Genomic DNA, 12,942 nt, shown 5'->3' on the forward strand with positions numbered 1-12,942 from the left:
GAACCTGGCAGGAAACCATGTGGCCACCAATACCCCACAAGATGGCTACTGGAAGATCCTGCGTGAACCCCTATTCTGAATGAGATTTCCTCTGGAATAAAGGAGAAGCCCTGGATATTCTCCGGAGTCCTTATCATTGGACCTTCCCCAGAGATTGAGGGGTGAGGTAATCAATCAAAATAGCAAACAGCTGGGATTCTTACCCCCCCTACATTAGCAAAGGGGCAGAATAAGCAAGCACAAAAGTCAAACCAGCCCAGTTTTTGCCCTTTCCTCCTCTGCCTGCATCAGCATGCAAGTAAACCTGGAGATTTGTAATCTGTAATGGGGAATTGTAGTCTGTAAATCAACCCTCTTTATCTCTTTTCAGACCCTTCCTCTCTACCTGAGACCATAATCTGTTATTTTCTCCCATTTCTCTTTTCTCCGTTCCTTAATAAATTACTGGCCTAACCAAACTGGCTTGCACTTAAAATTCATTTTTTGTAACTTACCCAAGAACCTAGAGAAAATCTGGCAACACCTGGACTGCAAGGACCTTTGCTCCTGCTGGACATGTCACAGTGCCTGGCAGAAAAAAATACCTGTGAGGCTGAGAATGGAGTGTAAGGGTAAGGCCACATTGGGAAAATAGGAATAGAAATACATTGGGAGGTGGGAATTGCAAGTGCCTTCAAATAGATAAATGACTTAAGACGGTCTGTAAGGGAGTGCCAATAAATAACTTAGGATGGACTATAAGGAGAGTGCCAATAAATAATATGGGACTGCTTACAAGAAGAAGCCTTTCAAAAAGAAAAAACAGATACGTTTTCTTCAGCTAACCGCAGTGTTCCGCTTCTGTGCCTACTTGCTTGCTTGCTTATTAGTAGACGCCCCCCTTCCTAAAAAGCTATAAAACCACCCCTTCCCTGAGACTCAGGGCTGCTCTCTCCTCTGCAGAGGAATGAGACAGTTGCCGAGAGGCTAATAAAGCTCTCAATTGGAACTATATTCAAAGTCTGAGTCTGGTCAATATCACTGGTCTATAACAGGAGGAAATTTGAGGGTTCACGCATGCAACCCGTGACTAAAACTCCCCTTCAGGTGTTTTTTTCTTCTTTTCTTGGCTTTTACAATGGGATTTATTAGATTACAAGCTTACAGTTCTGAGGCCATGAAAATGTCCAAATCAAGACATCAGGTGGGAAGTGGATGTGGCTTAAGTGATAAGGCCTCTGCCTACCATATGGGAGGACACAGATTCAATCCCTGGGACCTCCTGGTGAAAAAAAGAAGAGAAAGTGTGCCTGCGTGGTGAGCCAAGCGCCCACATGAGCGCCTACGTGGTGAGCCAGTGCCCACACAAGTGAGTCACGCAGCAAGATGATGACGCAACAAAAGAGAGACAAAGGGGAGTGTCAAAGTGAAGGGCAGCAGAGACCAGGAACTGAGGTGGTGCAATTGACAGGGAACCTCTCTCCATATCAGAACCTCTGAATCCTAGAGGAGAAAGTTTAAAAGAGAAGACAAAAAAAGAGAAACAGATACAGAAGCTCACACAATGAATTGGCACAGACAGCAAAAACAGCAGGGTGGGGGCAAAGGAGGGGAAAAATAATAAATCTTAAAAAAAAATTTATTAAAGAAAAGACACCATCAGGCGATCCTTTCTGTTCTTTCACTGAATATCTTCACATCTATGCCCTCATATTCAGTTGAGGATATGTTATTTTATCCCCATCCTGTACTTGGGGAAATTGAAGTGCAGAGAGAGGAGATGGCTTGTGTAACAAACAAGTATGTAGTATGTATGATGTTCTGCACACTTCCATAATCACTTGTTCCTCACAATCACGATTCTCAAATTTCGGTCTTTAGATCAGCAAGCATTTGGCATCATTGATCTGAGAACATGTTGGAAATGCAAATTCTGGCCCAACTCCAGACGCACAGATCAGAAACTGGGAATGGGGTCCAGCAATCTGTGTTTTCACAAGCCTAAGGGTGATTGAGAACGATTACCTTACAACAATCTTGCAAAGTCACTAAAATTATTCCCATTTTACAAGTGGGGTAACTGAGGCACAGCAAAAGCAATTGCTCCAGGTATCTTACAGGGGTAAAATGAGTAGCAGGATTCTGATTCAGGCTCCAGAAGCACAGTCTTGGAAACCACCAGAGCATTCACATCAGAATCAAAAGTAGGATCAGTCCTCTTTGGCCGTTCACCAGAAGGGAGCTGGGGTGGGCGGCCTTTTTAAAGGGTGGGGCCTGGAGAGCGGAACTGTGGGGTTTCGGTGAGAGGAGCGCCCGGGAGGCCGAAAGCGTTGCACCCGGAAGTAGTTTGAGCCCACGAGAGCGGCTTTCGGTAAAACCTTCGCCGCTATGGGTCGGAGTAAGAAGAAGCGAGATGGCGACAATCGGCGACCCCGGCTCGTTCTCAGCTTTGATGAGGAGAAGCGACGGTGAGTGGGACGGCCGGACTGAATTCCTCTCGGGTCGCCGGGCAAGGCCGAGACCGTGTCCGGGGTGCGCCCCTCCCGCGGAGGACCCATTCGGCCCCGCCCCCTCGGCATGGTCAGATGCTCCCCTCGCCTGCTCTCCAGCGGAATGGAAGCGCCCCGCTCCGGCCCCCATGCCTGGGAAATGCATTCGCTCGCTCCTAGCCCCGCCCTTCTTCGTGCCCCCAACCCGCGCAGAAAGCCGGGAACTCAGGTCGACTTTAAGGCGCCTAGCACAGCTCCAGGCAGACAGAGTGAATGAGTGAATGAATTGAGAGTGGCATAAGTTCACTCACTCACCAGACGTTTATTGGGCTCCTGCGGTGTGCCAGGCCTTAGGCCAGGAAGCTGTACCTCTGTACCTCAGTGTCTGGTCCATCAAATGGGGAAACTCAGAGTGCCCTAGGTACGTGGTAATGGGTTAGGGAAAAACGCAGAGCTGGGTGCCAGAACCTATAGGAATGGCGCAGTCGCACTAGGGAGGTAATATGGGGTCGCGATCAGATAGGGGGAGGAAGATGCTGGGACATCACCAGTAGAACCCCAGGGTGACAGCAATAGGCCCAACAGGTGGGACAAGGAAGTAGATGTCCTGGGGAAATGGGATGTTGGTCCAGTGGAGAGTTTGTGGAGGTCTGGGTGAGGGTGGCCTTGAAGGCCCCACTAGAAGTGGTTAATCCATCCAGTAATGGATCAGCGGATGGAGCCCCTACCTTTTATGTCTATGCCATAACCTGTACCTACCACCTGGCTCTGTTGCCTAAAGCTCTGGAGAGTGTTAAGTGAAAAGAGGCAGCATCTCCCTTTCTCCTAACCTTAGAGTGTCTGATAGTCGGCAAGTAGCGTGGCCTCTCTACTGGCCTCTCTGTGCCTCAGTGTCTTCATCTGCAAAATGGGGATTGGCACCTACTACACAGGCTCTTCTGAGAATTAAAGGAGTGGATATCTGTAAATCTTTGGAAAGGTGCCTGGCACACAGGGGCACAGTTTTAGCTGTTTTTCCCTTCCTGGAATGAGCCCTTCTTTCCTTGCAGCCCCTCCTGACTTTCCTCTGCCTTCTTCTCATAGGGAGTACCTGACAGGCTTCCACAAGCGGAAGGTGGAGAGGAAAAAGGCAGCCATTGAAGAGCTCAAGCAACGGCTGAAGGAGGAACGGAAGAAGCTCCGGGAGGAGGTCTCTGGTGCCCGGGGACTTGTAGCCTGGCATGACCTGAATAGGGGCAGCTACAAGGGTGAGGGGAGGTACGGCAGGACTGGGGAGCAGTTGGTACAGGCAGAGACCCTGAGGGCCTGGGACTCGGGAAGGTTTGGGATGGGGTCTTACTCACCCAGGAGGTGAGCAGTGCCCCTGCCCAGGGTTGGGCTAAGAGCCATACTCACTGTGTCTCCTTCACTTTGGGTGTCAGCGCCACCAGGAATACTTGAAGATGCTGGCAGAGAGAGAGGAGGCTCTGGGTAAGTTCCCTCCTTAGATGGGAAAACAGCCAACAGGTATGAGTTTATTTATCCCTTGCTAAGGGGGTCAGGTACTGCCCAGAGGCTGACTGCCTCACCTCAGGGGGTCTTGGTGGTGACCGGGGGGCTGAGGGTGGTCCTCAGGCACCTCTAAGTGTGAGTGGATCAGAGACCAGGAGAAGGAAACCTAAACCTCCTGGTAAACTGACGCTGAGGAGAAAGCCCAGTTTCTGGAGCTTAGAGGGACTGGGGGGTATAGGAAAAGGGGTGGCAGCAGCTCCTACGTCACACTGGGTCCCTTTGCAGTGGGGACCAGGCGGTCTGAGGTCCCTTTGGAGCATGAAGGAAGGAGCGCGGCTTGTTTAGGTGTTCCTCTGCAGGCCAGTGGGGGATGGCCCCCACTGATGCTCTCCTTTGGGTGGTGGGGGCCATCCCACACCAGGGGTGGTGCTGAACCCATTTGCTTGTGTCCACCCTGCACAGAGGAGGCAGATGAACTGGATCGGCTGGTGACAGCAAAGACGGAGTCGGTGCAGTACGACCACCCCAACCACACGGTCACCGTGACCACCATCAGCGACCTGGATCTCTCAGGGGCCCGGCTGCTTGGACTGCCTCCATCTGAGGTGGGGCCCAGTCCCAGTCCTGGGGAAGAAGGGACACGGACTGGCTGGCCAGTCAGAGGGTTGTTACGGGTGTTCCAGAGCAAGGAGCTCTTCCCCTTCTGGGCACCCTTTGGGCCTGGACAAAATCCTGGACCCCTGGGGGCTTCGGAGGCCACCTTCACCACTGAGTGGCTGGGGCATGTGGACCTTGCCTGCTGCCTTTTCTTCCCCAGTAAATCAGTGTCACTGATACAGCACCTTCCTCGTGGGGTTGCTGTGAGGATAAAAGTAGGTTATCCACATAGACCAACACGTAGTAAGTGCTCAACAAAAGATTGCTGTAGTTTACAGCCAGTACTTAAAAACAAAACAACAGAAAAATAGAACAGAATTTGCAAATAGCAGAAAGCATCACAGTAAATATTGTTTCATGAGACGTTTGTTTCAGGTAGAGTTGTGTCTTTCTGGTTTGTGCAGGAATTTCTATACATGTATAGAAACAATTGGAATGTAAAACACGTTGCTCACCACCCACAGGTTAGAGTTTCCAAAGCCCTGAAGCCACCGCTTTATCACACCCTTGCTGACCTCACACACATCTTTCATTTTATGCTCATTCTTCTGCAAGATCTGAGACAAAGATAGTCTTGTCCCCATTTTACCATTTGTGAATAGTTGTGTCTAAGCTTAGGCAGTAGAGGATTTTGAACACAACTTTCCTCTGTGTCATCTCTGCTTTAGGATGTACCCATTCTTTTCCCACCAAGACCCCTGAGCCTGTGAGGCATCAGGTCACAACTTCCACATTGACAGATTGCTCAGGGTGCCCATGCCAGGGTTCCGAGCCACTGCTCTCAGTAACAGTCCTTGTACTGTCTTTCTTTAGCAAGGGCCTGTGGACAGATCCGAGGAAGAGGTATCATCTGGAGAGAAGGCAAGCAGAGCCTTACCCAGGAAGTCCAGAGACCCCCTTTTGTCCCAGAGGTAAGCCCTGGCCTGTTGTCCTCTGTGGTCCCACTTCTCGGGCTGGCATGGTGACCTGGCTTGCAGAGCTGCTTCCTGCTGGCCTGCGGTGGGTGGTATGGGCCTGGGAGCAGCCCTCTGCTCTGCTTTTGGGTGGTCCTCAGTCCCTCCTCCCTTCCCCTGCCCACCAAGAATGTCAAACCCTGGTGCCCCCAGTGCTTGGGGCAAAGGGCCTGTCTCTGATGCTGGCAGGCCTTGTGGGATCAGAGCCGGCTTCGGGCTGGAATTAGTGCTCCCAGCATTCAAGTCCTGTCTTGACTTTGCTTCCATGAACCAAACTGTCAGTCCCCCAGCCTTCAACCCACCACCCTGTTCCCCAGGGTAAACAGACCCTGGCCTCACTGGCCCGCCCTCCTCCTACAGGATCTCCTCCCTCACGGCATCGTTGCATGCACACAGCCGCAAAAAGATCAAACGGAAACATCCCCGACGGGCCCCAGACTCAGCCAAGAAGCCCCCGAGTGCAACTCGTACCAGTAAGACTCAGCGCCGCCGACTGACAGGCAGAGCCCGGCACAGCGGGGAGTGAGCTGCTAGATCAGGCCAGCCTGGCTTAGGCTACGAGGGCCTACCCTGCCTCCCTGGGGCCCTCCCAGAAACCCAGTTGGCAGCAGGGCAATGTCCTCACAGCCCATGGTTGGGATGCCAGGATCTCCGGCCTGGGGCTGCCCTTGTCTGAGGACCATCCTGGAGCTTGGATGCTGGAAGGAGCAGGCAGCCGAGAGTTGGCCTCCCTCAGGAGGAGCCTTCAGGGTCCAGTTTGGGGTGCCTTCCCAAGTGTATACCCCACCCTGCACTCATCAGATTTGTGAAACTAAGTGTCCTTGTGGTTTGTTTGGCTTCATATTGTCTTCACAGTCCTTTGCACTGTGAGCCAAAAACTCAGTCACTGGCAATTTTCCCAGTGGGTAAAATAAGGTATTAGATCCATGTCCCCTAACCAAGGTTAAAGACGAGCGCCACTATGGTAGAACCAGAGCCCACATGCTGGTCTGAAAAGCGGGCATCTGAGGCAGGGTATGTGCCGTGAACCTTGACCTTAACTCCTGAGACTTTGGGCCTGTCCTTCCTCCTTGGCCTCATTGGTCTCAGCCGAAATTGAAGTGGCAGAAGCAGTTTAATCCTGGAGTCTTCCCCCACCCCAGTCTTGGGCAGCTTCTCCAGGCTTCCAGCAGCTTCCACTCGGAGCCCAACAAAAGAGCGATCCATCTTTTTTAAAGAAAATGCATCTCAGCTTGTGTCAAAGTGTGGCCCCTTCAGAGTGGACTCAGGAGGCAAGGGCTGCCCTTTCTCCATGCTCCTTCTAGAACTCAGAGCTGACGAAAACCACCTGCTTGCTTTCCTGGTCCCAGCTTGTGAGTGACCCAGAGTGGGGTCCTGCCTCCCCCTACCTGACTTAATCCAGGTCCACCTGCAGCAGGCGAAGACTTGGTGCCAGCAAGAACAGGCAGAGCACCTGTTCTGGAGCATTACCAGAACCTCCCTCGCCCTTTACTAGATGCTCTGGGATTCTGGGGCAGGAGCTACAGGAATTCAGGGTCATGCCCTGTTAAAGGGATCTGTGTGGGGCTCTACACATTAGGGCTGCAAAGGGGAGTAAGGTACACTCCTAGCCCCCAGTGAAGCTCGTGGACATGCGAGAGGCAGGGGCAGGGTGACAGGACAGTGCAGGAGCACCTGGGAGCACAACTGCGGTTTCTGCCTGACCATGGAGGCTCCTGGAGGAAGCAAGAACATTCCACGGACGGCCTTCCAGGAGCAGCCTTGCCTGCCCACTGGTGCCTCAGTCTCCCTCAAAGCCCCCTTTCTGATGATGGCTGGCTGGTGCACATCTGAAGGCCACTCCTGGGCTCAGGGATGGCTGGGACCATCCCCTTGACCTGGCCCTCAGCTCCCTCCTGCTTTTCCTGTTGCCCTCCCACTGTCCTCCCCTGCGCTTGGTGTGGAGTTACGGCTTGGACTGTGGGCAGAGGGCGGGGCCTGGGACTGGGCTCTGCACATGCTTCTGGTGCTGTACCTAGCCTAAGGCAGCAGGTGTCCCCGCCCTCCTGGACAGCCCTGACCACCACCTGACCACTGCGTGTGCTCCCCTGGCGCTGACCTCTGGGCCATTAGCTCACGTGTGAGATGACACAGGATACCTGCCTCAGGAGTGCCCCAGGCTGAAATGAGACCTTGGAGGTGACCTACTTCCTGCGGCGCCTGCTGGGTGCACCTTTCCTTCAGTGTGCATTTGCCACTGCTACCTGTGGCTGAGGTGTCTGACCCAAGTCCCTTTCCCTCCTCCAGTGACATGGGTCATTCACAACTTAGGTGTGTAACTTGTCATGTTGACAAGTATTAAATTCTCACTTCCTATGCGTGCCTCTGGGTCTTCCAACAGACCAGGGAAATTAAGTCACAGTGATTTGGCCAGTCCTAGGATCAGGGACAGTGGACCCAGAACCCCCTGGAGAACCTGTTTCTTCTCCCAGGAGCCCTTCTCTGCGTGGATTCCTGCTGTTGCTCTCTTCTGTGGGGCCTCTAGGAGCTTTAATTACATTACATTTAGGTGCATATGCTATAAAACGAGGTTTTGGAACAACTGGCTTAAATGAGAGGAATTCTTGGGTTAACAAAGTTGGGTCGTAATCAGCCTGAAGCTGGGAGGTTTGCGAATGAGGCGCTCCCAGCAGTTTGTCATTTTCACCATGTGGCTTCCACGCAGTCCAGCATGGCTGCTAGAGCACCCTCAACGTCACATTTCAGCCAGTTGGAGGAGGGAGGGGTGGAGAACATGCTGCTCTTAGGGACACTTGGCACATAGGCTCCACTGGCCAGGCAGAGGGCAAAGGCATGGGGCAGGGGGAGGGGGACCCCTCTGACAGGGGCTAGGAGCTGGTCTATCCCGGGTGACCAGTTGCTCAGGTGAGAAGTGGGGATTGTGTTACTGACAAAGGGCTATGGAGATAGAACCAACAGATTCGTCCAGAAGCCAGATATATAAAGGGCTCTCACCAGGGGAGCAGACACTGAGCCCCAAAGTGGGGCACAGAGCTGGGAATGGGAGCTCCAGAATGAGCAGTGGCCATAGTTACGGAGCAGGGTCTCTACTTAGTAGAGGAGAAACTCCCAGAAGGACCTGTCTTGGAGTGGCCTGAGGTTCCCCAGGGGGTGAGGCCAGCAGGTCCAGTGGAGCTGCCTGCCTGGTTCAGGAAGTGTGGAGAGAGGCTTCCTGTGTCAGATAAACCTTGGCCTCTGCCCTCACCAAGATCCCTGCGATTGCAGAGGGTTAGGCACCCCCAGGCTCGAGCTGTGAGGATGGCTCTGGTGAGGGGCTCCAAGGCCTGGCAGTGAATGGTTCATGGGTCACCCTCACCCGCCTTGTCTGAGTGCCACTGCCTGGTGGAGCGTGGGGGTTGGAGCCAAAAAGGCCAGGTGGGGAGCCCGGGCTGGCTTCTCAGATAGCTGCGTGACCTTCCGCTTCCTCGTCTGTGAAATGGGAGGCTAACACCGGCCGTCTAGAATCCGCAGTCTTCGAGGCAATGTGCGTCTGGTGTCGGCTACTAACTCTTATTGTCCTAGGCAACTATGAAGTGTCCCCTGAACCCTCCACAGCCCTTTGTCTTATCCACGTGTTACAGCTGGGAAAAGCTAAGGTGTGAGGCGTCGGGGCTTTCTCTAGGTCACAGCCACGACTGGAACTCGGCGCCTTCTGATTCCTGTGCCCGTGCCAATGCGATGCCTCTGTGGTTGCCGTACCACTCCCTGTCCCCCAGCGATGACCCTGGGTCCCAGGAGTGGGGGGATGGGGTTGCTGCCTGTGACGCTGGTCCCCTCCCACCCGTCTCCTGACCTGCTGGCCTGCTCCAGCCCTGCCTGTGGCCCCGGCACCTGGGGCTGGGCTGGTGATGATGCCTTAGTCCCCGGGGAAGCCTGCCGAGGAAGGGTCACCCCTCCACCTGTGCCCTCCCAGAGCTCTGTCACCTCCGGGGCCATGTGCGGTGGCCACTCGTGAAGCATTTTATTGAGTGCCTTCTTTACAGCAGGTGCTTGGCCAGAGGGGTGAGTGACGCGGTCAGGTCACCTGTGCTTATTGTTGGCTGCAGTGACAGACCTTCAGCAGGGCTGCACAGGCACACAGGGCGACGGCTCCCCAGGAAGGGCAGGGCAGGCTTCACGCAGGAAGTGATGGCTGAACCACTGCCACGGGGGGGCTGAAGCCTCACTCCTTTCCCTGGGGCTTGTGGAGGCCTCTGACTGGTCCAGGCCCCCAACCAGTGCTCCCCTGAGCTCAGGAACTCACGGCTGTTCCTGCCTTGCCCCGAGCTCACATCTACTTCCTCCAGGCGCCACCAGAGCCGGCTCTTGCAGCCTCCTCTACTCCTTTCTCTGATGAACCTCCTCAGAGAAGCCTTCCCTGACTCCTCCTTCCCATCCTGGGCAGAATTGTTCATTTCTCCTTCTGGCTTCCCAGGGTCCTTTGTTTCCTTCTTTTAAATGAACCCTGAACACACTGTAACCTGGTCGGTCATAGATACCTTTCCAGTGAGACTGTGAGCTTCCTGAGTGGCAGGTTGTGTCTCTGTAATTTCTCTCTACTCCTGGCACAGCACCTTTCTCACTGCAGGTCCTCAGCCAATCCTGGCAGAACTAAATGGGGGCCATTCTCCCCACCCCCCCCACACACACTCCCAGGTGCTCTCAGCAACACTTGAAATTATCTGTTCTAGGTTTTTTTTTTCTTTCCTTTAAAAAGTAGTTTTATTTTTAGTTTAATTTACTAATTTAAATAAGTAAAATAGGGAACTGCTGTTACGGATAAAAGGATATCACTGATCAAATTCCTCAAAGGGAGGTTATTTTAGTAAAGAACTGGAGTCAATTATGTTTTCAGTACACCTCGAGGAAGCTTTTCATACACATTTGGATTTAGTATTTTAAAAAACATATACACACACTCTCACCTTGCTGTCCTAGTTTTTGTTTTCTTTAGGGATGTGTCCGTTTTTCTTTTTTAGGGTATAAACTCAAAAGTGAAGACTAATTTTTATTTCTTATTGGTGTTTTTTGTATTGCTTATTATGGTAATGTATAAAATTAAGTTGTTTAGTTGGTAAGTTCTTGCAGTTGGGTTTCACTGGCTTTACTCTGCACTAATTTATTTTATTTTCCTTTTATTTATTTATTTTTTGGTCTTAATTTTTTAAATGTTACATTAAAAAAATATGAGGTCCCCATATACCCCCCACCCCCTTCACCCCACTCCTCCCCTCATAACAACAACCTCCTCCATCATCATGAGACATTCATTACATTTGGTGAATACATCTCTGAGCACCGCTGCTCCTCATGGTCAATGGTCCACACCATAGCCCACACTCTCTCACAGTCCACCCAGTGGGCCATGGGAGGACATACAATGTCTGGTAACTGTCCCTGCAGCACCAGCCAGGACAACTCCAAGTCCCGAAAACGCCCCAACATCCCATCTCTTCCTCCCACTCCCTACCCCCAGCAGCAACCATGGCCACTTTCTCCACACCAAGGCCACATTTTCTTCAGTTACTAATCACAATAGTTCATGAATAGAATATCAGTAAGTCCACTCTAATCCATACTCTATTTCTACATCCTGTGGACCTTAGAATGGTTGTGTCCACTCCACATCTATATCAAGAGGGGGCTTAGATTCCACATGGATGCTGGATGCAATTCTCCTGCTTTCAGTTGTAGGCACTCTTACCTCCTGGTGTGGTGGTTGACCTTCTTCACCTCCATGTTAGCTGAGTGGCGTAAGCCCAATAAACCAGAGTGTAGGAGTTGCAAGTCTGTTGAGGCTCAGGGCCTGGCTATCATATGGTCAGTCCAGAGATTCAGGTCCCCTGGGTATACATTAAACCCCAGCACCAACTACAGTTCAGGTAAAAGTAACAGGAGAGGCTTGTGGGCAAAGATCACATCTAAGTTCGGCTCCATCACATAGAAACACAAACTCCAAAGTAGGGCCAACTGAGATGGCACTGAACTCCATCTGCCATGACCATAGAACCTGTGGGTCTCTGTAGCCCTCAGAAAAACCAATACCTGGGGTTGTATCTATTTTATCTGTCTCTGGGATTCTGCTCAGGTGTGCATAAGGGCAATCCCTCTGATAACCTCCTGCCTCTTTTTGGAGACTCATAGCCATATAAACTCATTTGTCCTTTCCATTTCCCCTTTTATTCAGGTAAAAAAGCATTTTTAACTCCTGGTATTATATGTAGATTGAGCTATTCTGCTGGTCCGAGTCGACCCTTTTATTCAAGGTCATTTTCTAGTTACATCATCAGCTGGTACTTAGTAGTAATCTCTCGGCACCAGGGAGGCTCGTCCCCGGGAGTCATGTCCCATGCTGGGGGGATGTTCTAGATTTTCTTGACCATGGTCACTTGTCTGTAACTTTCTGGTTCCACCTTCTTTCCCCTTTCATCACCACCTGCCTCTCTCCCGGGCTGTGCTGAAATCTTCCTCCCTGTCCAATGAACTTCACCCTCTCCCTTCCACCCCAGTCCGCAGGATTGACAAATAGCACCAAGAGGAAGAGGATGGGGGAAGCAACTTTTATTGAGCACCTCTGATATGCCAGGTATTTACATTATGAGTTCACAACAACATTGCAAAGTGGGTATTAGCACCATTTGACAGATGAAAAAACTGAATCTCAAAAGAGCCATTAGGCAGAGAGAGGTGAAGCCTAGAGGAGAGAGAATAGTAGCATTTATTGAGCACTTCCTGTATACTAGTCACTCTTCACATGGTTTGACTCACCAAGTCCTCATGCTAGCCCCATGGGGTAGCAGTTCCATTAAGCCCATTTTGCAGGTGGGGCACAGTGAGGTAGATGCCAGCCTCCTGCCCCCACTGGCCAGGAATCTGGCCTAGGTAAGTCCTAACTTACCTTAGCTGGAGCCTGGATTCAGACTGGGAGTAGCCTCTGTCTTGGCACACAAACATCCCCAGGGAAGGATCCAGTAGGTAGAGATGTGGTACCAGCCAGGGTTCTCAAGAGGATATGTGCATGTGTGTCTATTAGAAGAAAGTGGCTCACATGATTGTGGGGACTGGCAAGTCGGAGACTGAAGTTCCAGGAGGACTGAGGCTGAAGGGAGGAAGGGAAGGTATAGTCTGGAAGCAGAATTCTTTCTGGTTCTTTAACCCTTGGTATTTGCTCTTAAGATTGGATGAAGGCCCCTCACATTGCCGAGGGTCACCTCCTCTACTTAAAGTCAACTGTGTGACCACATTTTGCTCAAGTGTTTGAGCGTCTGCTTCCCATATGGGAGGTCCTGGGTTCAGTTCCCAGTGCCTCCTAAAAACAAAAAAACAACAAGCAAGCAAACAAACAAAAATAACTC

The 12,942-nt window shown here is 51.7% G+C and overlaps 1 protein-coding gene across 1 annotated transcript; it reads left to right on the forward strand.

Moving 5' to 3' along the window:
• Nucleotides 1-2,302: 2,302 nt before the first annotated feature.
• On the forward strand, nt 2,303-6,384 carry NOL12 (nucleolar protein 12). Its single transcript, XM_058308797.2, has 6 exons — nt 2,303-2,447; nt 3,552-3,657; nt 3,890-3,938; nt 4,422-4,564; nt 5,430-5,527; nt 5,930-6,384. The coding sequence occupies exons 1-6, from the start codon at nt 2,368-2,370 to the stop codon at nt 6,093-6,095; spliced, it is 642 nt and encodes a 213-aa protein (XP_058164780.1). The 5' UTR covers nt 2,303-2,367; the 3' UTR covers nt 6,096-6,384.
• Nucleotides 6,385-12,942: the final 6,558 nt, after the last annotated feature.

This window comes from Dasypus novemcinctus, chromosome 12 (assembly GCF_030445035.2).
Source record: "Dasypus novemcinctus isolate mDasNov1 chromosome 12, mDasNov1.1.hap2, whole genome shotgun sequence".
Lineage (NCBI taxonomy): Eukaryota > Metazoa > Chordata > Mammalia > Cingulata > Dasypodidae > Dasypus > Dasypus novemcinctus.

Bases quoted from the DNA above. Each gene is read 5' to 3' on its own strand.
- NOL12 (XM_058308797.2), top strand. From the start codon at position 2,368: ATGGGTCGGAGTAAGAAGAAGCGAGATGGCGACAATCGGCGACCCCGG. The intron at 2,448-3,551 runs GTGAGTGGGACG...TTCTTCTCATAG, and splicing joins TTTGATGAGGAGAAGCGACG to GGAGTACCTGACAGGCTTCC. The intron at 3,658-3,889 runs GTCTCTGGTGCC...TTTGGGTGTCAG, and splicing joins GGAAGAAGCTCCGGGAGGAG to CGCCACCAGGAATACTTGAA.